Here is a 25850-nt window from a genome sequence, read left to right as displayed (position 1 = left end):
ATGCTTTACCACAGTCTATACAGCCTTATCCGTCTTTGCAGATACAGGGAAGCACTGCGTTCCTATAGCCTTCACGTCCCGGCTCTTGCACTCTACTGGCTGAGTGACTGGGCAGGAGGCTTCACCTCTCTGAGCCTCACTGGTGTCGCTTGAGACTTCCTGAGGTTGTTTTGAGACACAGAATGAACTTGATAAACAGTAGTTTAAAGAATCAAACTGCCCTAACTTTTTGTCAGTAGGGTTATTTATTGATGTTGTTACTTTTAGCAGTAATACTTTCTAACATGTTTAAGAGCTATCAAATTATTATTATATATGTAATTAGAAATTTTAGTATGTATTCTCAACAGATGTGAACTTTCATACTTTAATGGGGTTTCCCCTGCATTAAAATCTTATATTTTAGGTCATGTTTGATTTTACCTTGTTTTTGTAGTAGCTTTATCAAAAGGGTGACCTACTGTATTTTTTCCTTTCATTTTTGACCTGCTCAGTGGTGAGTATATCCTCACTTCTTTAGTGAAGAGTATAATAAATATACCTTGTTGTCTTATCCTTTAAATAAGAAGATTTTGTTACCACTTTAAAAAAAACCTCCGCATAAGTTTACCCTGGATAACTAGACTCCTTGTCTTATTCGTTAATGAGTTTAATAGTGTATTTTCCTGCTATTAATAAAAATACCAGTGAAACTTGTTTCTAATGCTTTGAGAAATCTATAAACTTTACAGGATTTAATAAAAATTTTTGGCAAAACAAAACATTTCTTTTCTTTAAACATGAAGTCTTTTGGATATGCTGAAACTAGAAGGAAAAGTGATGAACGGCCTTCGCAATCTTGGGATCAAAGAAGAACATATGAGCAAATTTTTAAAGTTAAGCTCGCCTGATTGGGACGATACCTATGCATTAGATATTAGACATTCTTCCATAATGGTAAGTATGCATGTAATTGCTCGCTTTAAAACCTTTAGTGGACTTCCGAGTTAACATAAAACCAAATATTGGCAGACTTTAGAGTAAATGTAAGCATTTTGAAAGATGTTGTAGGAGAACTCAGTGAGAAGAAAAAGTTAAAACTACAGACTCATCCCGTCTCACCCTTACATCTTCTTTCCCCTTCCTGGTATTCTCTGTACTTCCTCACGAGAATATCTACTCAGCTCCTTCACTATCCTTTCCAGCTTTAAAGATAAAAACAAGTGAGAACAACAGAATACCCACATGAGCAACAACAAAATACCAAATGGTTAAAATCTGAGGAATATAAGAATACCACCTTAATATAATGGAAATCTTGCCTAACCATTTGCAGTGGCCTCCTAACGTTCTGGTCCATGTATTATAGCCTAAGTGAATTTTTTTGGAAATCTGATCACATCACTTTCTCCTTGCTTAAAGCACAAAAAAAGTCCATCATATGGCCTAATAGGTGTAAATGGCCTACTACCTCCTCTCATATCTTAAACTATGATATATTCTTTTTTACCACTCTCTCTTATCCCGTGCTTGGAAAGCAGTTCTTCCTCTCTTTATCCAGTTGACCCCTACTCTTTTTTCAGACTTCAGCTCCAAAAAATACTTCCTGAGAGAAGCTTTCCTTAACTATCCAAAGTAGATGATTATTTCATATACGCATTGTGTCAAGGAATCCTCAAGTTCACCCTCTCCAGTGGGTTTGCTAAAAGGACTGACAAGGCCTGGAAGTTGTTATACTTATGGTTATGATTTATTAGAGCAGAAGAATACCAAGCAGTATCAGAAGCAGAAAGGGCATGGGGTGAAGTCCAGAGGAAACCAAGTACAGGCTTCCAGGGGTTCCTCCTAGTGGAGCTGTGCAGGACATGCTGAATTGGATGTGTGACAGTCCGTGCAAAGTGCTGCCTACTAGGGGAGCTGACTTGAGCCTGAGAGTTCAGGGTTTTTAAGAGGGGTCTGGCACTTAAGCATATAATGGCCATGTGACTGATGTTAGTCACTGAAACTCCAGACCCTGAGAGAAAAAGCAGGTATTCATTATAAATCATACCATTTGTAAAAACTCTGTACAAACTGCTAGAGCATGCACCAGGCCCTCAGCGTGCAAAACACTCTTTATCAGTCAGAACATTCCAAGAGCTCAATTCCCAGGAGCCAACCTCGAGAACCTTTATCAGGAACACAGGCCCTTCTTGGGAATGTGCAAGGTGTGGGCAGCCCAGGCTTGCTGACTTAATCCTCTCTCTCTCTCTCTCTCTCTTTCTTTCTTTCTTTCTCTTTCTCTCTCTCTCTCTCTCTCTCTCTCTCACACACACACACACACACACGTGTGTGTGTATGTATCTATATTTATTATGTTATAGAACTACCAATCGCTCTGTGTACTTAGCACAGTTATAATTTTAACATTTATCCTGTGGTTCTTTGTGATGTCTTTGTTTCTTACTTGACTATATAAACTTCATGAAGGTAGGAATTTTTTCCATTTTTTCTCTCACCATTATATCCCTGGCTGTAGTAGGTACTCAATAAATATAAATATTCCTTGAATGAATAAGTAAATACTTATCTCAAACCAACATAAAACATAATTTTAACAGTGAAACTCTGGAAGCATTCCACTTAGAACATAATATAAGTATGTTCATTCACTGATATGATTTAACATTATTATAAAAAGTATTAACTATTAGAAATGAGAAAATAAAAATGTTGCATGACATAAGCTTATGTAACTAAAATTCCTTAAGGGAAGCATTTATAATTAATAAGAGATTTTAGTAATATGGGTTTGAAGTAACTGTAAACAGATCAAAAGCTTTTTTTCCAAAAACCATTTGGAAGACATAATGATTTATTCATAATAACATAAAAATTTAAATACCCTGATAATATCTTAATAACTACTATGTGATAAAATAGTCTTAATAACTAATAATAAAAACTACAACTTAACTGATGAATTAGAAAAGAAGGATAAAAGGACACATGGAGAGTGTTAATTGGCATAGCCTTTTAAAAAATTATGGCTGCGGTGCTGTTAAGAAACTGTTCATATATACTTGAGCTAGTAATTTCACTGGAAACCTCCATAAAGAAGTAGGAAATGGAGAAAAATCATTATATCCAAAGATACCATTACTGCATATTTTTGAAACAACTAGAAATGAGTTAGCTATAAACAGAAATGTTGTAAGTTGTATAACCACACAATTATTATTCAGAGATCAAAATTATGTTTATAGATGTGTTTTAATAACCAGGGATAATGACTATGTCCTCATGTAAAGTAAAAAGTATAGATTTATATGATATCATCATGTGAAAAGATGGACAGAGGATCAGAAGAAAATCTATCAAAATATTAAGTTACTAATGGGTGATGTGGTTTGATCGGTATTTTTTTTTCATGCTTTTCTGTAAATTTCAGATTTTAACAATGGGCATTATTATATGATCAGGGAAAAAAAGTTTTTAAGGGAAAAAACCGTAACTTCACTGGACATCATACTGTTTGTTTTCCTGTAGAAATTTAAGGGATTCCCTCTGAAGTGTTGCAGTTGTTACAGTTACTTTTGTCCTGTGGGAACAGCCGTCCCACTTATAGACTTAGTTCACCATCCAAGAATCATGGAACAATAACAGCACCAAAGAACTACCATATTCCCTGAACATCAGAGACCTCAGACTGAGGACAAACCACATATGTTATTAATTAGTTACCATCGTATTTTCTAGAACAATTTTCTAAATGATTTCTTTGTTGATACTGTTTTTTTTTTAACTACTCTTTAGACCATATTCTCTCATTAGCTAGATTTTACTCTTTCTTGGATATCTTTAAACTCTATAGCAGATATCTTTTCTAATAATGTTTTATCAGGAAAAGGAATGACCATGTTAGTAATCTTAATACTTTGTACCTTTTATTTTAAGCATTTATGCTTTTGATCATTTTTAGAAGAATGCTGAGAGTAAGTCACACTGATAAAATGAGGGAAGTAATTTTCAAGGCTTTTCTGGACATAAGAAATAGACCTGTAAAGAAACTGTCCAGCTGCATTTATAAAGTAGCATCCTGATCCTCTAAGGTAGGCCGTGGAAGGCAGTCACTCACATGGGGGGAGCAGCCTTGATGCTCTTCCCATTGCCTCCACCGCCCACAGAGTTGCAAAGTCTCCTCCTATACTGCTATAAAGTCTCCTTTCTTGCCCAACTCTTCGACACCTTCGAGAGGCTTTCTTTTACAAGGAACTTCTATCTGAGAGTGTCATGAAGTAATTTTTACTGAGGTAAAATATACATAAGGTAATGCTTTTTTAACCATTTTAAGTGTGTAATCCATTGGCATTAAGTAGATTCACAGTCTCGTCCAACCATCACCATTATCCATTTCTAGAACTTTTTCATTATTTCAAATAGAAACCCATTCCCTTCTCCTCTAAGTCCCCAGTAACTTCTGTTCTACTTTTTGTCTCTATGAATTTCCTATTCCAAGTACTTCATGTAAGGTTAATAATACAGTATTTGTCCATTTATGCCTGGCTTATTTCACTAGGTATAATGTTTTCAGGGTTCATCCGTATTGTTGCATGTATCAGAATTTCATTCCTTTTAAAGACTAATAATTTTTAAAGTATCTTTTTTACATACTATTAAGGGAAGCTTCATGTCTCAATTAAATGCTTCTGTTTTTCCACTTGGAAAGTGCCTGCCTGGGTAGAAAATTATTTCTGAGGCTTTATTCTCTAGATACCTTAAAAAAATCAACTGGCACAAATGCAGAGCTCTGAGGTCTCAGTACTCTTCAGCTTGGTCTGTTAGAGCAGCAAAATTAGCTCACACATTAGCTTTATTTTTGTTTCATAGCATTTGCTACCACCCAATATGATATGTATTTGTTTATAATAATCTTCCAGTGGAATGTAAGTGCCACAAAAACCAGGACTTTGTTAAATATCGTCAACATACATCAGGTCCTATTGAATAGGAAGCACTCCAAAAAAATCATTGACTATCTTAATGTCAAAACAGAGTTATTCATGAATGAAAGCAATACTTTGCTTTTAATTCTTTTTCCCCTGGATCTGTCTCCCCACTTACTTTTTATCTTTACAGAGAAAGCTGAGGCGCTTTTTATCTTTACAGAGAAAGCTGAGGCCCTGAGTTAAATCACTTCTGACCTCTGTGTTTATACCCTCCCCCTCAAAAAATCTTGGTGGTTTATTTCTTAAAAGTCTAATTGACAGTTAAGTAAGAATCTGAGGTTCATTAGTATTCTTCCATCCCTGATTTACCATTCCAGCTTTCTCTGTCTCAGACATCAGGAATCACCTCAGGTGTCACTGGAATTTTGTTAAGAGTCAGTAAAAACAATCGTAGGATTTTATGTTTGGCTCCTTTGGGTTGTAATTTATTTTCAGTTCACTGTGCCAGACCACGAACAGTGACAGAGGCTTTGGTCATATTCTAGCAAAACTACCCCTGCAACTATTTTCTGTACTGTGATGTTGATGATGTAGCCGTATTCCTGGGGCGTTTATTATAACTTTCTTTAATTTTCTTTAATGTTCCCAAGTCACTCTAGCCACTTGTCATTATATAAAAACAATTCTAATTTTTTGTTATTGTCACCAAGATGATAGTGATATGGTTTTTTTTAAAAAAGGCACCAGTAGGCACAGGCAGAGCTTATAAGTTCTTTAGCTAAGAGTGTAACTTGCCAACCACAGTGGATCCCACAGTCATAAAGGCAAGTTTCCCTGTCCACGTCCAGTCATGATGTTGTAAATCAGTTGACTATAGACATGTGGGTTTATTTCTGGACTTTCAGTTCAATTCTGTTGATCTGTATCTTTTGTAGTAACTTTAAAAATCGGGAATTTTGAGTCCTCCAACTTTATTCTTCTTTTTTAAGATTGTCTTGGCATCCTTGCACCTTTTCCTTTCACTATAAATTATGGAGTCAGCTTGTCCATTTCTGTTAAAAAGAAAAAAAAGACAGCTGGAGTTTTTATTGAGATTTTGTTGAATCTATAGATCAATTTAAGGAATATTGCTATTGAAATATATTACATCTTCCAATCCATGAACATGGGATGCCTTTCCATTTATTTAGGTCTTCTTTAATTTCTTGCAACAATGTTTTGTAGCTTTCAGTGTAAGTCTCAGACTTTTTAAATTATTTCTAAGTATTTTACCCTTTTTTATGTCCCTATAAATGGAATTGTTTTCTTATGTTTAATTTAGGATTTTTCATTGCCTTTTTTGTTGTTGTTGAAAACTGGACATCTTGAATATTGTATTGTGGCACTTCTGGAAGTCAGATTCTCACCTCTCCCCAGGGTTTGTTATTGCTGTTTGCTGTTGTTTTTGTTATTTGTTTAGTGACTAATTTTATAAACTCTGTGTTCTTTTTCATGTGTGGCCACAGAAGTGTCTGTTATGTTAGCCTAGTCATCTGCTAAGTATTGGACAGAGATTTACTTACACGCCTCAAACCAGAAAATCTCCCAGTCTTTGCACAGGGGCTCTGTGTGTGTGGCACATGGAGGGAGGGGGAGCAGCACACGCTAAACATTCAATCAGGTGGTCTGCATCTCTGCATTATCCTTCAGTTCTTGTTTGCATAGAGCTTGGAAGCCAGGGGTGAGAAGAATGTACGGCCTTCTCAGGTCTTTCCTGAGCATGCACGTGTTCCTGGGCATGCACATGGCCTTGTAGATTTCCAGGAATACGTCAGAACTTCTCAAAGCCCTGTTTCCCAAAACATCTCATTCCCCAGCCTTTCCTCACTAAGTTTGTGGTTACTCTATTGTGTGTCCCAGCTATTTTCTGTTGTCTCAGGAGTGACTAAAACATTTGCCTGTAAATGTTTTCCATAAATCAGAGTAGCAGCTTTAACACTAGGCAAATCACAAGTTAGGCAGGATAAAGGCAAGACTTTTTAGAAGGTTTTCTAGGGAGTCACCAGACAGTTCAAACAAAAAGTCACAATTCATTCAGAATAAAGTCCATTCTACTGCTTCTGGTAATATTGGTACTGGAATGTGAGCTGTCATTTTCAAGGCTACTGATTAGCTTGGTAGCAGGAGATGGGACTAAGGTAAGTTATAATGCCACACATCTCTGTTCTTACTGAGATGCAGCCATTTTTCTTGAATAAACACTCTCAGCGTTGCTGCAAGCGTTTGGTTAGTTTTCATGGTTCTGAAAATGTTCATTCCCACAGATTTCCTAGTTTTTCCATTTTCTGTATAAGGACAGAGTTTTGGAGTTCCTTGCTCAGCCATTTTAGCTAATGTCACTCCCCAAAGAGAGCCCAGAAGATGTGAACTGTAAGTCTTTTAAGTTCTTTGCTTCTCTCAGAGAGAGAGTCAGCCTCTAACAGCATGACCCATTATGTGATTATTTGTTGACCTGTATAGCTCCTTGGATGTTCAGGAAATTGTCTTCCAGGTTCTAATCTATAAATGACAGTATCTCTTTTTCAGTATCTTGGAAGCCTAGTAGATAGAAAGGCCCGAGTTATGACCAACAGAATGGATGGAGGTAGATCACTGGAGTGTCAGTGCCAGTTCTGCATGCGAATTTGTGAGGCGCTCTTCCAGTTACTGTTGCTGCTTTTGTGTACTCACCTGAGACTAAGGAAAGGGGCGGTTCAGTGTCTGTGGGCCTAGTCAATGTGATGTCCAGTGTTGTCTCAGTAGTTCTCCAGAATGGATCCACGTATTACCTCAATTACTTCGCCCAACACCCATGGCTGTAAATCAGGCCATTTCTCTAGCTTTCCAACTTGAGTATTTGTGATGAGAATCATGTAGGGCACTTGTTTTAGATAGGGATGATTTAGTAGGCCTGAAGTGGTGCCAAGGAATCTGCATATTAAATAGACACATGCAGCTGTTTTGATCCACATTAGAAGTGACTCTATCTCCAGTCATTAATTCAAGGTCAGTGGGACTGATACATAAAGCATAATGCCAGTTTCTCACTTGAAGTGAAAAATACAACTCACCACCAAGGGGATCGGATATTCACATCCTCTACATGGTGCCGCCTTCTCCTCTGACCTAGGATTCCCGCAGGAGAACAGTTAACTAATCTAGACATTGCGGACTGAGTCTACAGCAAGTTCCAGTTCTCACAGGATCCCTGGCCTATTGTGAGGGATTTAGAACCGTTCCCATTACCTTCACATCTTGGCAAGAATTACCTCAGAAACATAAATAAGAGACAATACTACTGATTTTTCCAGGGAGACTAAAGTTCTCCCTTCTATCTCAGTACCACCAAGGCAAATTTTAGTGGAAAAAAGCTAATCCCAGAACCCATCATACTTGTTAGCCACTAAAATAGAAATTGTCACAACTGTCAACTGTCATCCCCCCTCAGATGTCTTATAGACGAGGATGTCTGAAACTGAGTTAACTCCTTCTCTGCTTTCCTGTCCTCTCCCCTGGAAAAGCCTACTTCGTAAAGCTTAATGTCTCTCTGCTGATACAGTGTTCCTCTCTGAAAGCCATGAATTACCCTAGATTTCTTCCTCCTCTTCATCCCTCTTTGTGTGTGTCTCTTAATTCTGCCTTCTCTCTGAAACCACTGCCTCTGACTTAAGTAAGCCCTCCAGAAATTCATGTCTAGATTATTGCAAAAGCCTCCTCATTTCTTCAGGTATTGCGTTGTCCCATTTGTCCTCTCCTCTCTGACTTTGAGCTACAGATACGTTAGACCTTTTGCCTGTGTCACTCATCTCTCTTACACTTTGTTTTGACTTTGCATTATTTTTGTTTGCTTTAGTTAATATACATTCTGTTGACCTGTCATCCTGTTTCCTAATCCCTGTCTCTTCTTTTGTGTCTGGTCTGCAATTAAAACCACCTGATAAGTTGGTCCATTTCTTAATTACGGACACTTTTAAATTCTAAAATATCCCTTTGGTTCTTTTTTTTTTTTAATAGGTTTTAGTTCTCTGTTAAAAGTTTCCATCTTTCCATCTATTTTTGTTCTTTTTAAAATGTATATGAATTGTTATTTTAAAGTCCTTGCCTAAGTCCCTTTCTATTGTCTGGTTTTTTTCTCCTGCATTTTGATATTCGGTCCTTTTCTTTTGGCATGACAGTTTTTGGTAAGAACCAGAAGCTGCTGATGAAAAGTTACAGAAGCAAAGAATTGTAAGGTCTGTTCTGGCAGTCCAGGTACCAGACGCTTACTTGATTCTGTTGAGGCTTGAGTTTAGGCTGTGTGAGAGTTCTTCTGTTTTGTGTCTTACTCCTAGCGTCTGGCCCTACTGGGTCTCAAATGAAAGTTCAGTGTTTAGCAAAGTCCTTCCACCTTGAGCTCCAACCTCTGTCTCTTCAGTAACATGTTATACCTGCAGCTTCAACCTCCGCGTTTCTGTTTTCTCCTGGCCTTTTTGCGGGGGGAGGCGTGTTGCCATGTGTATGTGTAGATGAGTAGTCAGCAAATGAGAGGAGTTTCTGCGGAGATTTCTTTGGTTTCTTCTCTGCGGTTTCCTCCTCTGCTGGACTTGCCCCCATCTCACATCTCATCAGTTTGGCAGCCCTAACTTTCTCTTCTGTCTTTCCCAATATGTAGGAAATATATCTTCCCCACACTGAGACAGTGCAATATGACTGTCACTCTCTGTTGGAATTCTCTTCCTCCAGGCTGCAATTTGGAAAATGCCCTCAGCAACAAAGTTGAGGAGCTTGCCTCGTCTGCCTCCTGCTTTCAAGGATTGTAACTCCTCAGTTGTTAATTGTTGGTTGACCCCTACCTCCATGCCTCTAGACAGTGCTTTTCTCTACCTTTTGTCATTGTTTCGGGGTGGGGGGGCGAAAGGCTAGTCTAATATAAGCTATTCCATCTTTATTAGAACTGGACATCCAAAATGTCGGTTTTAAACATTTAACTTTTGTTAAGTCGTTTTATTTTCCTTATGTCCAAGCTTTTAAATTTTAGAGGAAAGGTAAATGACCTCCTTGCCTCCTGTACCTTAAATGGTTTATCGGAGTAATTTTTATACAATTTTATTTTTTAGTATGAAAAACAAACATATGAGTAAATGGAGTCAATTGTTTCGGAAGGGGAAGGCTTAATGTAGAAGGCTATGGGAATATAAAATTTTTGCACATATATGTTCCTTAAAGAATGTTCAACTAGCTTCTTATACTTAATCAGAAAGGTAGAAAATCTTGTGTATTTTTCACTTGCTGTTTGACAGAGTGAAATCCGGCTTTGAAAATGATTTAAGTATTAATATAGCTTTCACAGATTTCTGGATTCTTTTCTAGTGGATTAATGACTTAGAAACTGATGATTTGTATGTTATGTGGCCTTCGAGTTGCCGGGAACTCTTGAAGCCAGTGTCCCCTGGAAGTATACCTTTCATAAGGCGTAATTTTCATAATTTGGTAAGTTTTATACTTTGAAATTTTGTATACATCTTTTATAAAGATACCACCATTCTTTTGGACTACCCTGCTCTTGGTAAATAGGCATGTGAGTAATAAGGAAAGGGGTATTTGCCTGATGCAACAAGCTTGAGGTGGCATGGCTGACTAGGTATCAAAAGCTAGCAGTGTCACATAACCTGCCTTTTATTATTTAACCCTCATGTGCTTTTATAATACCATCATTAAATTGATGGGTTACTGTTATATTTTCTAAAAGCAATTTATGATCAAACTTTTCTTCCTTCTTTATTATAAAGAACTAATTTAAGTACATTTCAGGGAAAAGTGCATAAATACTACTATGTGATCTGTGATATAAATGTTCATTATTACAATGTTAAATAACCTTATAGAACTTTGTAATGTGGAGAAAACACCTAGGGCTTTATATTTTTTTCACATGGGAATTGAATATCTTAGTTCCTACAGCAGATGTTAATGCTGTTATTTTTTGGATCCAAATTCAATTTCTATTTCCTTTTTTAAAAAACTCATCACAGAAGATCCAACGAACACTTAGCATAAGGTATTTCACTTCTTGTAAAAAATATTTACTTAGTGCTGTGCTTCAAAAAGAGGATGAATAACCTGATTAAATTTCGTGTATTATATTTTGGTGTGTAGCTTTTAGAAATTTGTAAACTGTGAAATTCTTTCTTTTGTACGTTCCTCAAAATTCTTTAAAATTGCTAGAAAATTTTAAAAATTGTACCTTGAATTTCATGCTTTTAGCTACAGAAATTAGATTAAGTTTCAATTTCATGAAAATTATGAAGTGTTACAACAAAGTGGTGATTATAGTCTATCTACTTTTTTTTAGGTTCTGTTTATTGATCCGGCTCAAGAATATACCGTGGACTTTATAAAACTTGCCGAACTTTTCTTTTATCATAAAATTCCTCTTAGGTAATTATCAATTTATAACAGACTGTCAACTGAAGGAAATCCAGTGATGTTCATGTTGTGTCACACGGAGTGTCAATGTTGAATTCAAAGTGATGGTCATCTCTAGTGCCTGACAAGACATAGCTGTGTGCTGTGAAAAATCATACACCTTTATGGTCGACTCCATTAATCAGAGCTGCTTGGTAGTCTTGTTTACCCTGTTACCTTCCTGAGAGAATGATTGTCACTTGGGTACTTAAGGATGGGTCCATTTCCCGTGGTCGTGTTAGGAATACACTTCCCTCCACTTTTTCTTTCTGGAAAAAAATAGCTATTTGATAATGTCACCACCAGAGAGAGTTTTACATTTTGGAGGAATCCAACAGAGATGAGGATTTTGGTGAAAAGGCATTACAAATCAAAGCTTTTCAAATAATAGTACTCCCCTTTACCCCAGATACTAACACATTCCCTCCATCTAGATGTTCCAGTCTAATAATATTTAAAAATCGTGGTTTATTGTGGTTCAAGAGGCAGTTGTAACATCTCTCATTCATCCTCTTTCCTAGAATTGGTTTTGTGTTCATTGTTAATACAGATGATGAAGTTGATGGAAAAAATGATGCTGGAGTTGCTCTTTGGCGAGCTTTCAACTATATTACAGAAGAGCATGGTGTATCACAAGCATTTATTTCCATAGTCCACGTGAGTTGATGTACTACATATAATTTCTTTAGGCTGTATAGTGGTTTTTGCATTACTGTAATTATTACTATTTATTATTTTAACATTTCAAAGTTTATAAAAACTATCATGGGGACTAGTACACATGATGACCCAGCTGAAGTACATAATATTGTCCCCATTTTATAAATGAGGCTCTGCCCAAATCTAGGCATTTATTTAGGTTTACCCAACCAATAAAGGAACTTAAATTGTATGTATAAATTTAGAGGAAGCATGTTAATAGAAAATAATTAGTAAGGGAAGAATTCTTGAGCTGGGTTTGGAATAAAATCATGAATAGAAAAGATTATTTCAAACTTAAATGTTCTAAATGACAAAGTATATAGAGACTTCCTAGAGAATTTCAAAGGAGGAAGAAAACTTCATAACAGCAAATTGGTGTCAAAATGGTAAGATTGATGCTGAGTCTGACAAAGAGACTATAAGAAATGTCAGAAATTGGTAAGAACCTTATTTAGGAAAAAGAAGAGGTAAGAAGATTACTTTATAGTGGAGGGTTTGAAACTCTCTTATGGCTCATAATGGAAATATAAATGTATTAAAGAGCTATACTGTTGTTATCCAGAAAGTCAGGTTATAGCTTTAAACAACTATTCATTTTTATATTTATTATTCTTTGGCTTGTCAACCATTATTGTAACAGGGAATGGTTCTTCTTCAAACTGAAAATGAAATTACCGAAGCTGTGTAAATTTCCTGCTCTGTTTCTGGAGCTCCCACGAAAACCACTAAATACTTGACTGAGTCATTGTCCTGAGGTATAGAAGTTACCTACACTTCAGTGACTTGGGGATACACTGTATTCTGTAAAATAGTACCATGGAATAAGTGTCAATATTATATCTCAGTCTATTAGTTTTACTGATTGGTGTAAGAGTTTATAAAGGATTCAGTCAAATTGACTTAAATCTTTTATTAAAGTCCACCTACCTCACTGTGAAAGGATCAGTATGATATTCAACACTAAGAAACGTCAAGACCTTCCAAAATTATCTTTACCTTAATTATTTATAATTGAGACCTAAATTACCTTAATTATCTCTATTTAATCTCTCTTCTTTGAGCATTTTGTATTAGACTTTAATTTGCACATGATGGCATATTTGTCAGTACCTTGCCTTTTGAATTATCTACTGTGATGTTCAGCACAGTACTGTAATCTCTTGGAAAACTGAATTGCACTCGAAACCATATGATTCAGTACAAAGCAGCATAAAAGTAAGTATTGAATATGTGCAATAGCCTATAAGTTGTGCTAAACAAAGGAAGAAGAAGAAGGAAAAATCAGTGAGGAAGAGATATTTAGAGAAAGCAGTTAGAATCCTCTGGGGTCTGAAGGGTCAGATTGTTCATAGTTTTTCAAACTGTATATGCTGTGACCACCAAATTTTTATATCCCATAGAAAGGTAAAACGTTGAGTTAACATTCTGTTGGGAGAGTATTATGTCCATTAGATCACTTAGCTTCACTAATTCAGAATAATTTGAGTAAAATCTTGTCTTTTAGTAAAATACGTGAATTATAAATTCTCTTTAATACTGTTTCATTACTTTCAATGAGCTAATTATTATATTTAAATTAATTTGAAAATACAGTATCAGGAGAGAGGAAGAATATAACAGAAGGCCAAAGTCATAAAAACAGTGTATGAAAGTTATTGAAATATATTGGAGAATTATGGTAGAGTAAGTACATTATTTGTAGTAAAATGATCTTACTTTGTATCTCAGCTCTACTGCACAGTGACTGTACAGACATACAAGTAGTTTAATTTTCTCTCCCTACCTTACAACATTCAGATTCAAAAGTCTATGTTACATACTTAATGAATATTTGATGAATTCAGTTAGAGAATGTAAAAGCACTTTAAGACTTCAACTTTTGGCCACAATGGAGTAACAAACAATAGATTAGCCATCCTACAGTAAGCACTTATAAAACTGAACAAAATACATGATATAAGTCTGTTTTCAGATGTTCAACAAGAAGCAACAGGGACTATGATCCTTGGAAAAAGGTAAAATAATGATATTCACAGAAAAAGAATTTCTGGCCACCTAAAAAGAAACACTAAAAGGAAATGACACCAGATGGTAACTCACATCTACAGGAAGAAATGAAATGGTAACTGTAAATAAAATGTAAATATGTAGATAAATACAGAAGGCTGTATGAATATATTTTTCTCTTTAAATTATACAAGATTTAATGAAACATAAATTCTAACTTACTTAGAGGTAATACATGTGACAATAATTGTACAAAGTAGAATGAAATGGATCTATTTTAAGTTCTATATTTTGTAATTAGGATTAATAGGAAGTAGATTGTGGTAAGTTCCAATGTATATTGTAATTACTGGAGTAACCACAAAGAAAATAAATTTTAAAATCGTTTAAAAATCAAAAGAAGAATCGAAATGGCACTCTAAGAATTATCTCTTAAGCACAAAAGAAGACAGTAAAGGAAGAATCAATAAACAAAAGACACATATATAGAAAACAAATAGCAAAATGGCACAAGTTAATCCACCCATACCAAAAATTATGTTAAGTGTGAGTAAATTAAACGTAAGCATACTAGAAGAATGGATAAAGAAAGGTGGGAAATTATTCACAAGCCAAGTATTCAACAATCAAAAAGAAATGGATAAATTGCTAGAAATATACAACCTACCAAGACTGAATCAGAAGGAAATAGAAAATCTGAACAGACCAATTCCTAGTAAGGAGATTGAATCAGGGATCAAAAACCTCCCAACAAAGAAAACCCAGGACCAGATGGCTTCAAAACATTTAAAGACAGGTTGATACCAATCCTTATCAAACTTTTCCAAAAAATAGAAGAGGAGGGAATACTTCCAAACTCATTTTACAATCCCAGCATTATCTTGATACCAAGGCCAGTTAAGGACACTACAAGAAAAGAAAATTACAGACCAGTATCCCTAATGAACATAGATGCAGAAATCCTCAGCAAAGTATTAAAGAAGTGAATTCAACAGTACCTTAAAAGGATCATATACCACAAGCAAGTGGGATTTATTTCTGGGATGCAAGGATGATTCAACATACACAAATCAATCAGTGTGATACACCATATTAACAAAAGGAAGGATAAAACTCATATGATCATCTCAATAGATGCAGAAGAAGCACTTGACAAAATTCACAGCCTTTTAAGATTAAAAAAAAAAACTCTCAACAAATTAGGTATAGAAGGAATGTACCTCAACATATAATGAAAGCTATATGTGACAAGCCCACAGCTAACATCATCCTCAACAGTGAAAAGATGAAAGCTTTTTCTCTAAGATCAGGAACAAGGTGAGGTGTCCACTCTCACCACTCTTAATCAGCATAGTATTTGAAATCCTAGCCAGAGAATTAGGCAAAAACAATAAATAAAAGGCATCCAAATTAGAAAGAAGCAAAATTATCTGTTTGCACATGACATGATCTTGTATGTAGAAAACGCTTAAAGACCCCACCAAAAATCTGTTAGAACTAATAAACAAATTCAATAAAGTTGCAACAGAAAAAATCAGTTACATTTCTATACACTAACAAAGAACTCTTGGAAAGAGAAACTAAGTAAACAGTCCCATCTACCATAGCATCAAAAAAAGTAAAATGCTTAGGAACAAATTTAACCAAGGAGGTGAAAGATCTTTACGCTGAAAATTATAAAACATGGATGAAAGAAATTGAAGAGGACATAGATAAATGGAAAGATATTCCATGTTCATGGATTAGAGAATTAATACCATTAAATATTCTGTACTACCCAAAGCAATCTACAGATTTAGCACATTTAAAATTCCAGTAGCATTTTTCACAGAAATAGAAAAAAAATCATAAAATTCATATGGAACCATGAAAGACCCCTAATAGGCAAAGCAGTCTTGAGAAAGAATAAAGTCAGAGGCATCACACTTACTGATTTCAAATATATTACAAAATTATAATAATCAAAACAGTATTATACTGGTATAAAAAGAGATAAATAGGGCTTCCCTGGTGGTGCAGTGGTTGAGAGTCCGCCTGCCGATGCAGGGGACATGGGTTTGTGCCCCGGTCTGGGAAGATCCCTCATGCCACGGAGCGGCTAGACCCGTAAGCCACGGCTGCTGAGCCTGCGTGTCCGGAGCCTGTGCTCCGCGACGGGAGAGGCCACAACAGTGAGAAGCCCGCGTACCGCAAAAAAACAAAACAAAACAAAAAAACAGGTAAATAGAATTGAGAACCGAGAAATAAACCCATTGATACGTGATCAATTAATTTGCAACAAAGGAACCAAGAATGTACAATGGGAAAAAGATAGTTTCTTCAATAAATGGTATTGGGACAGCTGGATATCCACATGCAGAATGGTGAAACTGAACCCCTATCTTATTCCATACCCCAAAATCAAGTCATAAGGGATTAAAGAGTTGAACATAAGCTCTGATGCTGTAAAAGAAAAAAAAAGAAACATTTCATAGAAGAAAACATAGGAGTTAAGCTCCTTGACATTTATCTTGGCAATAATTTTTTGGATTTGACAAAATCAAAGGCAAAAAAAACCAGAATAAACTGGGAGTCTGTATCAAACTAAAATGCTTCTGCACAGCAAAGGAAACCATCAACAAAAGCAAATGGCAGCCTATAGAATAGGAGAAAGTATTTACAAACCGCGTATCTGATAAGGGGTTAATACCGAAATATGTAAGAAATTCGGGGGCAGGGATCAAGATGGTGGAATAGAAGGACGTGGAGCTCACCTCCTCCCTCAAATACATTAAATACATCTATTTGTGGAACAATTCTCACAGAAAACCTACTGAACTCTGGAAGAAGACCTCATACAATCAAAACTGCAAGAAAGATCACCATGTAACCGGTAGGATGAAGAAAAAAAAAAAAAAAAAAAGAATTGGGATGGGACCTGCAACCCTGGGAGGGAGCTATGAAAGAGGAAATGTTCCCTTACCCTGGGAACCCTCTTCAGTGGCTGGGGGATCAGCCAGCTTCAGAGGGTCAGAGGAGAGTACAGAAGCTAAACTGCAACAGGAGAAACAGAGGAGACCACCACAGATGGTTCTTGCCACCTCGCTGCATTGCCCAACATGAGACTTCTGTCTGCTGATGCATGCGGGGGTGGGGTGCTGAAACTCAGGCTTCAGCAGACAGACCGGAGAGAGGACTGGGGTTGGCTGTGTGGAGACAGCCTGAAGGGGGGAGAATGCAGTACAGACCAAAACTGGGAGTGTGTTTAAGGAGCCCAGGTCCACCATAAAAAGCCCCATTCATTGTTAATGTGCAAAGGGAGGGTGGGACCTCACCATAGCAGCAGCTTTTTTACCGTGAACAGAGCTGGCTCAGCTCTGCCTCAAGAGCTCTGGGAGCCTGCAAGTGCAGGGGGTTGCCCCCAAGTGGAGGTGGGCTTGAAATCTGAGCTGATCCTCAGGGGCCATGTGACTTTGGAAGGGGGTGGCTGAAATCTGAGCCCTGTCCTGGGCGGCTTTAGTGGATTTATGCCACAGGACCTTTGTAAGCTCAGAGCCTACAGGACATGTGAGCAGCTCCCTGCAGGAGCTGGGGTCTGGGCTGACTCCCTAGCTCCCACAGTGGGTCCTGGTTCCTGACTTCAGTGGAACTACACTGATGGCTCTGTGAGCACAGTTACCTGAGAGACATCCAGGCTGATTGCCTGCATTCCCATGACTGAGGCAGGGTCAAGCGCAGCGCCAGCAACAGTTTACTTTGTGAGCCCGCACAACAGGTGACAGACATCACCACAGATTGCACTTCCCGGTGGACAGCTCCTGCAGAGGCATACTCAACGTCTCCTCTACCAGTTGGAGCACTCCAGTCCTGCATACCTCACACCACAGCTTAGAAACGCATCTGGGGGCTTCTATTCCAACAACTATGGAGCAGACCCAGCCCCCAACAGGGCTGTGACAACCACAGAGCAAAGAGGAGGCCCCACTCAACATCCAGTGCAGGCTCTGGTCACCACAACACCAGTCACACCCTCTATTAAGGAGATAACAGCCAGCACACATGGAGGAAAGACGTGGCAGACATCCATACTAAAAACAGCCCTCACGCCAAAGATATTAGACTCATGCAGGATACACAGGGATGCTCCCGCATAAAAACAGCCCTTGGAGACCACAGTAGATACTTGTTACTCCCAAATTCATAGAGTCAGAGAAATAAAAGTAAAGTGAAGAAGCAGAGGAACCACTCTCAACCAAAAGAACAAGAAAAATCCTCTGAAAGAACAATGAAACAGATCTTTCCAATCTGCCAGGTCCCGAGTTCATAAAGGGGGTAATAAAAATACTGAAGGAATTAAGAAAGACTATCGATAGAAGTGCAGATCACTGTAACAAGGAACTAGAAACTATAAAGAGGAGCCAATTAAAATTAGAAAACTCAGTTGCTGAGACGAAATCTCAGCTAAAGGCAATAAATAGCAAACTAAATAATGCAGAAGAATGAATAAGTGATCTGGAAGATAAAATAATGGAATCACCCAATAAGAACCAGCAGACAGAAGGACAAATGAAAATAAAAGCAATATAAGAGACCTATGGAATAATATAAAGCATGCCAATCTATGCATAATAGGGATCCCAGAAGGAGAAGAAGAAAAATGGGATTGAAAATGTATTTGAAGAAACTATTGCCGGAAACTTCCCAAACCTAAAGAAGGAAACAGATAAACAGGTAGAGGAAGCACAGAGGGTCCCAAACAAGAAAAACCAAATAAACCTACACCAAGACATGCTATAATTAAAATGTCAAAAGTTAAAGAGAGGATTGTAAAGGTAGCAAGAGAAAAAGAGTTAGCCTATGGGCATTCCTTTGTAACTATCAGCTGATTTCTCTACAGAAGTGTTGGAGGCCAGAAGGGAGTGGCAAGATATATTCAAAGTCCTAAAAAGGAAAATCCTGCAACCTAGGATACCCTCTACCCAGCAAGATTATTATTTAGAATGGAAGGTGAGATAAAGAATGTCTCAGACAAGCAAAAACTAAAAGAATACAGCAATGCTAAACCTATCCTAAAAGAAATATTGAAAGGTCTTCTCTAAATAGAAAAGAAGGAAGAATCTATAGAAAAGAGAAGATCACAATTGGAAATGCGATGATGACTACAATGAACAGCAAAAGAATAAACATGAAGATGTAAAAGAGGACCTCAAAATCATAAAATGTGGGGGAAGGGAATAAGAAAATTTAGATTTTCTTTTTTTTTAGAATTTAAATTTTTTTTAGAATTTAAACCTGTATGACTACCAGTCTAAATCAAGTAGATATAGTAATGGGATAACATAATTGAAAAACAGAGAAACCACAAATCAAACACATAAAATAGATTCACAGAAACAAAAAGAGGAGAACTTAAGCATAGCACAAAAGAAAATCATCAAACTGCAAAAGGGAAAATAAAAAGAAAGGAACAAAGGGGAAATACAAAAGCAAGGTTTAAAATCGCAATAAATACATATCTATCAATAATTACCTTAAATGGAAATATTTAAGGGAAACAAGGTTTAAAATGGCAATAAATACATGTCTATCAATAATTACCTTAGAGCTTCCCTGGTGGCGCAGTGGTTGAGAGTCCACCTGTTGATGCAGGGGACACGGGTTCGTGCCCCGGTCCGGGAAGATCCCTCATGCCGTGGAGCGGCTGGGCCTGTGAGCCATGGCCACTGAGCCTGCGCGTCCGGAGCCTGTGCTCCGCAACGGGAGAGGCCACAACAGTGAGAGGCCTGCGTACTGCAAAAAAGAAAAAAAAATAATAATTACCTTAAATGTCAATGGACTAAATGCTTCACTCAAAGGACATAGAGTGGCAGATTGGATAATAAAACAAGAGCCTACAATATGCTGCCTATAAGAGACACACTTTAGGGCAAAAGACACACATAGATTGAAAGTGAGGGTATGGAAAAAGATATTTCATGGAAATGGAAATGACAAGAAATCAGGGATAGCAATACTCATATTAGATGAAATAGACTTTAAAACAAAGACCATAAAGGATAAAAAAAGAACACTGCCTAATGATAAGAGGATTAATATAAGAAGAGGATATTACATTTGTTAACATATATGCACCCAATAAAGGAGCACCTAAATACATAAAAGAAATACTAACAGACATAAAGGGGGGAATTGACAGGAACACGATAATAGTAGAAGACTATAACACCCCATTGATCAGTGGACAGATATTCCAGACAGAAAATCAGTAAGGCAACAGAGATCCTAAATGACACAATAGAGCAGTTAGATTTAATTGATATTTTCTGTACATTACACCCAAAAAAACTAGAATATACATTCTTTTCAAGTGCACATGGAACATTCTCTAGGATAGAGCACACACTAGGACACAAAACAGGTCTCAAAAAATTTTAAGAGGATAGAAATTATTTCAAAGATCTTTTCTGACCACAACAGCATGAAACTAGAAATCACAGAAAGAGAAATGAGAAGAAAAGCTTGCATGGCAACTAAACAACATGCTACTAAAAAATCCAATGGGCTGAGTTGTCTCTGAGGGGCGGCAAGGAAAAAGGATTAGCCATGTCGTCTTTGATCAGAAAGGTGATCACTGCGAAAGCCCCAGCGGCCATTGGTCCCTACAGTCAGGCTGTGTTAGTCGACAGGACCATTTACATTTCAGGACAGCTAGGCATGGATCCTGCAAGTGGACAGCTTGTGCCAGGAGGGGTGGCAGAAGAGGCTAAACAAGCTCTTACAAACATGGGTGAAATCCTGAAAGCAGCAGGCTGTGACTTCACGAACGTGGTAAGAACAGCTGTTTTGCTGGCTGACATAAACGACTTCTATACTGTCAATGACATCTACAAACAATATTTCCAGAGTAGTTTTCCTGCAAGAGCTGCTTACCAGGTTGCTGCTTTGCCCAAAGGAGGCCGTGTTGAGATTGAAGCAGTAGCTGTCCAAGGACCTCTCGTGACGGCATCGCTCTAAGTGGGCCCAGTGTTATTTAGTCTGGAATTTTAATAATGTTTTTAAATTAACATCTTAATTTTTACAGTATTTGTTGGAAAGTGTAAGGTTGACTGAAATATCTGAAGTTATTATGGAAATACCATATAATAAGGGGATTGAACATGAGTTGAAGATTAATGATGAATCTAGTTACTGATGTTATAAATTACACTTCTATAACACTCATTACTGGATGTGGGAAAAGAGACACACATTACATAGTTACCCAGAAAAATAAAAGTAAAGGGAAATAGCATGTAGGAAAGATGAGTTACTATTCCTGAGAAATAATAAAGAGCACACCTAATTCAATTAAACTCTGTTAATTTAATGGTATGAACTATTTAGTTCTCATGTCAGATACATGATTCTGCTTTTACTTGAGTGAAATTAAAGCATTTAAGTTTGAATGGTAGAGGTAAAGGAGAAGAAACTGGATCAAATTTTATATAGATAATATTTTTCTAATGGAAATAAAATAGCATGCAGGTTTTCAAAAAAAAATAAAGTTAACCATTATTTTATTAAGAATCATAGCATCTGGTTTGATCAAAATAGAATATACAAATATGATATGGTATTTTGAAAGCCAAAGAATATTCACAAAACCATTTTTACTATAGGATAATAGATTGTATTCTTAAAATGGTTTATTTGTGTATGTGTGGGGATCATGTGTGTATATATATGTATGTATATAGTATGCTTAGAACTTACAAAATATAAAATATGTTCTTTATTTTATAAATATGCATGCTAAGGGAAAGAAATAAAACTAATTAAGGTGAAAATTAATTATAATATCTTTATTTTCACAGATGTACCAAAAAGTAGAGAATCACAGTATACTCACTGTGGACAATGTGAAGGGTGTTCTCCAAAATGAATTTCCTCATGCTAATATTTGGGATATTTTGGGAATTTATTCTAAATATGATGGTGAAAGAAAGGTAAGCTGGAATGCAAATTTTTAAAAATGTGATCAAGAAACTTTTATTATAATCTCATGAATAAATGATCTCAGTATAATTAACTCATGATTTAGATTTTAGACCCTCAGAAAAAAGGGAAATTTATACCTTTGAATGACACAAGTTGTATACAGTATTTAAGTTGCCACTATTGGCTTTTTTGAAAGTACCAAAACAGATACTTCTCAGAATTTACAGTGCAGAAAATTACAAAAACAACCTTAAAACAATTAAAAAGTGGCAATAAGTACCTACCTATCGATAATTAAATGTAAATGGACTAAGTGCTCCAATCAAAAGAGTGGCTGAATGGCTCTACAAACAAGACTCTAACTTTTATGTGGAAATAAATGAATTCATTTATTCATATGTATTCTAGGTAAAGGCAACAGCAACATATGATGTGATACAAATGAATTTTTAAGTTGAGATAATTTTATGTAGCCAAAACATACTATTTATATCAGTTGCCATGGAAATATCTAACACCATGTTATCCTCAGATATTGGTGTTCACAACTCAATATTACTGTTTCCTATTAACTACCTTTTTATACATAATATATACCTTTTTATACATAATATATTTGGATGTAAATTTCATTTCCAACTGTATTATAAGTACTTTAAGGAAAGGAATCTTGTCTTCTTATTCTTTTGTATTCCTCAAGTTTGCACGTCTTAATTTTTAGATATTATTTGTTGAGTCTTACAGTAATTGAAGGTTGAGCTCTCTTCCACCTCTTGACCTTCCCTTGGTCTCCTCCAGTCCCAGTGGTAGTACTTAAAATATTTTAAACCTGTTGTGGCTTCAAGAGCAAACAATCAAAGCACATCCTCGAACTGGAATGGAGTCTTCGAAGCCTTCATTCTGAGGCTGATACTGACTTGCTTATAGCTGAATCATGTTGACATGGATGGTCTGGGAAAGCGGTCAAGGTAGTTCTCATGTGGGGAATCACCATCCCAAGACAGCAGTTACTTACCAACTGGTGCAAAAGTATTTCAGTACAATAAGAATTGGAAAGTCCTGTGCAGTTGCAAACCAGCTGATTATCAGATCTGTTTTTAACACATTTTGGTTAAATGAATATTTAGTGTGAGTGTGACTTTTTAAGTGTTCCTTGTTAGTAAGTCAGGTACTGTGGTTGTTTTTTAACACCTTTTTTTTTTGTAGCTTTAAGGGTTACTCCATTTTTACTCATTCACGTAGTTTTCTACCTATTGCAAATATATCGAGATAGTCAAGAGATTGGTCAGATAACCTATCTAGAATTTTCCTTACACAAACAAAGCCATTAACAAGCCAGCACTTTGCCCCCCACACACCAGCCCCAAGAATGCCCTTCGGCAGCCACTCTGCATTTTGTCTAAACTGAACTGTTGTCCTCTGTACCTGAAGCACAGCTGTCGTTTCTGGATCTGCCTCTGCTGCTTTCCTTCATTGGATCTCTGCTTTTTCTCCGGCTTCATGAACACTGTGCGTTTCCTCTTTTTGATTTATTTTGCTTTTACTTCTTTCTCAAGCAAGTATGCATGAAAAAAATTCTTTGATCTCTTTTATATAAAAGTTTTTTATTTTATATTTGCATTTTATTGATTGTCGGACTGGGTAATCATTTTCTGTGTGGATTTTTGAAGGCTTTCTTTTACTCTCTCCTAGCTCCTAATAAGCTACTGAAATGAATGATACCAATCTAATTTTGACTCCTTTGTCTTTCTTTGATCTATTTATTTATATTTCCTGTTTAAAGGTTTTTAGGATCTTTTTATCCCTGTTGCTTGGAAATTTCATGATATGTCTTTGTCTTCATCCTGTTTCATTTACACATTGGGTGTTTGGTGGGTCCCTTCTAATGGAGATACGTGTCCATCAATTCTGGGAATTTCTTTGTGTTGTTTTTCAGTGCTTCCCTTTCCTGTATTTTCTCTGTTCTTTCTGAATCTTCTGGATTGAGCAATTATTTACTTTTTCTTCTTTTATTCCTTTTTGTAATGTCCAGTTTTTCTTTCATGAGCAGTTTTTTAATCTAAGAATGTTAGCTTTTTGATGTGTTGTTCTCTGCCCTGTGCTATCTCTGCCTTCTATAGCTTCCCTTTTTCATCCAGTTTGATTTCCTTTTTTGTGTTGGAAGCATTTGTCAAATGTATTATGATGTCTGGTTGTCTTTGACATGTAAGTATGAAACCGTAAAAAGCTGCTTACAAATAAACGGGTCTTTTCGGTTGGTGGGCCTCACTTGGGGAGTGAGTCAGTTTTTTCAGTTAGATGACCAACAAATAAATGTCTTTTCGAATGCTGGCATTCTGTTGCAGCGTTTGATTTCTTCAAATGAGGATTCTTTATTTTCCTCTTAGAAGGAGTATATGTGGCAAATGAAAGGGTGCAGATGTGGGAAACGAGGCGATAGGATATGTCCAGAAATAGGATGTGGTAATAGGCTGGGTTGAAAGAATGTGAACTTTCCTTCAATCTTCTGTCTTGTTTCCATCCCCTTTCTCAGTCTTCCACTATACCTGGAATCCCCAAATCTAGAGCCTCTGTGATTCAATTTCAACAGAGAGTAAAGGGAAGCAGTATAGTTTAGCCTTTCAGGATTGAGAGAGGGGCCTTGGTATACAACTTCTCTGCATACAGACTCTCAACAAGTTTCCACATTTCGTGCTCTGCTCCTTATCTTCTCCTTCTAAGATAGCCTAGGTATTTAGCCCTCAGGGGCTCCGAAAATGTTGACGTTCCTTTCTGTCTGCAGGGGAGTGACTTCCCTTTCTATTTTGGTCATCTACTCTTTATCTTTTGTCCCGTTTTTCTTTGTGGGCTCATATCTTGTTATTGTTGTTACCATCATCCGTTGTCATCGTGATTTTTATTATTATACTCTCATTTTAGTTGCTGACTTAAAAAAACGCACATGAGAGTCACGAGTTAAGTTTTATTGGGGGCAAAATGAGGACTATAGCCCGGGAGACGGTATTTCAGACAGCTCTGAGAAACTGCTCCGAAGAGGTAGGGGGGAAGGTCAGTATACATGTGATTTTGGTGACAGGGGAGTACATGCAATTAAGCACATTTTCTTTGCAGAAGGTTTCTGCTAGTCTCGTGAAGGTTACTGCTAGTCACGAGGAGCAGACGTCACCATGAAGGATTTTAGTGCTTTTCTAGATACGAGGAGAAATAAGAATTGGGCTCATAAAATTGGCTCCTGAAAATATCTATCTGAAGACCTGTTCTGCCAGTTTTTCTCAGAGCACGGAGTGCCTCATTCCTGATCTCCACCTGAACTCCTTTCAGGAGGTGTTGAAGGTCAGCGGCTGCAGCAGCTCATGATTTAATCCTTGTAGAGGTGGGTGGCAAGTGCCAATCTGTAGTTGGCGTAGTGAAACTTGCAGAATCGAGATGAGCACGTGTGATAAATCTACCATATTTATCAGAAATCCACTTTTACTCTTTATCAAGTTAAGCTGCAAAATGAGTATTTTTATGGTGTTGCCAATTTTAAGATACCTGTAGTCATATTCTCCTGAAATTATGAAACACACTGAGGATTTTTGTGAAGATTACGGATTCAGTACACTCCTCAGAAACATTGAATCCCATCTTTTGTGTGTGAGTTCAGTTTTCTGTTTTCTCCTTTTTTATTCCTCTCTCCCTGTAAGACTGTCTTGTAATGACGATATCTTCATTTCTTAATTTCGGCATTTTTCTCAAGTTGACTTAATCTCCAGTTTAAATTGGACTCTGTGTTACTTACAGTCCTTTAGTTGTGCCTGGTTTTATTCCTTACCT

General features: G+C 36.8%; 2 protein-coding genes across 2 annotated transcripts in view; both read left to right on the top strand.

Annotated features, from left to right (window-relative positions):
• Positions 1 to 25850, top strand: part of UGGT2 (UDP-glucose glycoprotein glucosyltransferase 2) — a 172584-nt gene that overhangs the window by 66754 nt on the left and 79980 nt on the right. The window contains exons 12-16 of the mRNA XM_032611137.1: positions 786 to 936; positions 10275 to 10394; positions 11257 to 11342; positions 11891 to 12026; positions 21911 to 22042. Of these exons, the coding sequence (XP_032467028.1) occupies positions 786 to 936; positions 10275 to 10394; positions 11257 to 11342; positions 11891 to 12026; positions 21911 to 22042 (625 nt within the window). The remainder of the gene's footprint in view (positions 1 to 785; positions 937 to 10274; positions 10395 to 11256; positions 11343 to 11890; positions 12027 to 21910; positions 22043 to 25850) is intronic.
• LOC116743045 (2-iminobutanoate/2-iminopropanoate deaminase-like) lies at positions 20016 to 21375 on the top strand. Its single transcript, XM_032611156.1, has one exon. The coding sequence runs from the start codon at positions 20661 to 20663 to the stop codon at positions 21069 to 21071; it is 411 nt and encodes a 136-aa protein (XP_032467047.1). The 5' UTR covers positions 20016 to 20660; the 3' UTR covers positions 21072 to 21375.

The sequence above is a fragment of the Phocoena sinus genome, chromosome 18, assembly GCF_008692025.1.
Source record: "Phocoena sinus isolate mPhoSin1 chromosome 18, mPhoSin1.pri, whole genome shotgun sequence".
NCBI lineage: Eukaryota > Metazoa > Chordata > Mammalia > Artiodactyla > Phocoenidae > Phocoena > Phocoena sinus.
The sequence above is the reverse complement of the archived record's forward strand: the minus strand, read 5'-3'. Positions and strand labels throughout refer to the sequence as shown.

Bases quoted from the DNA above. Each gene is read 5' to 3' on its own strand.
- LOC116743045 (XM_032611156.1), top strand. From the start codon at position 20,661: ATGTCGTCTTTGATCAGAAAGGTGATCACTGCGAAAGCCCCAGCGGCC.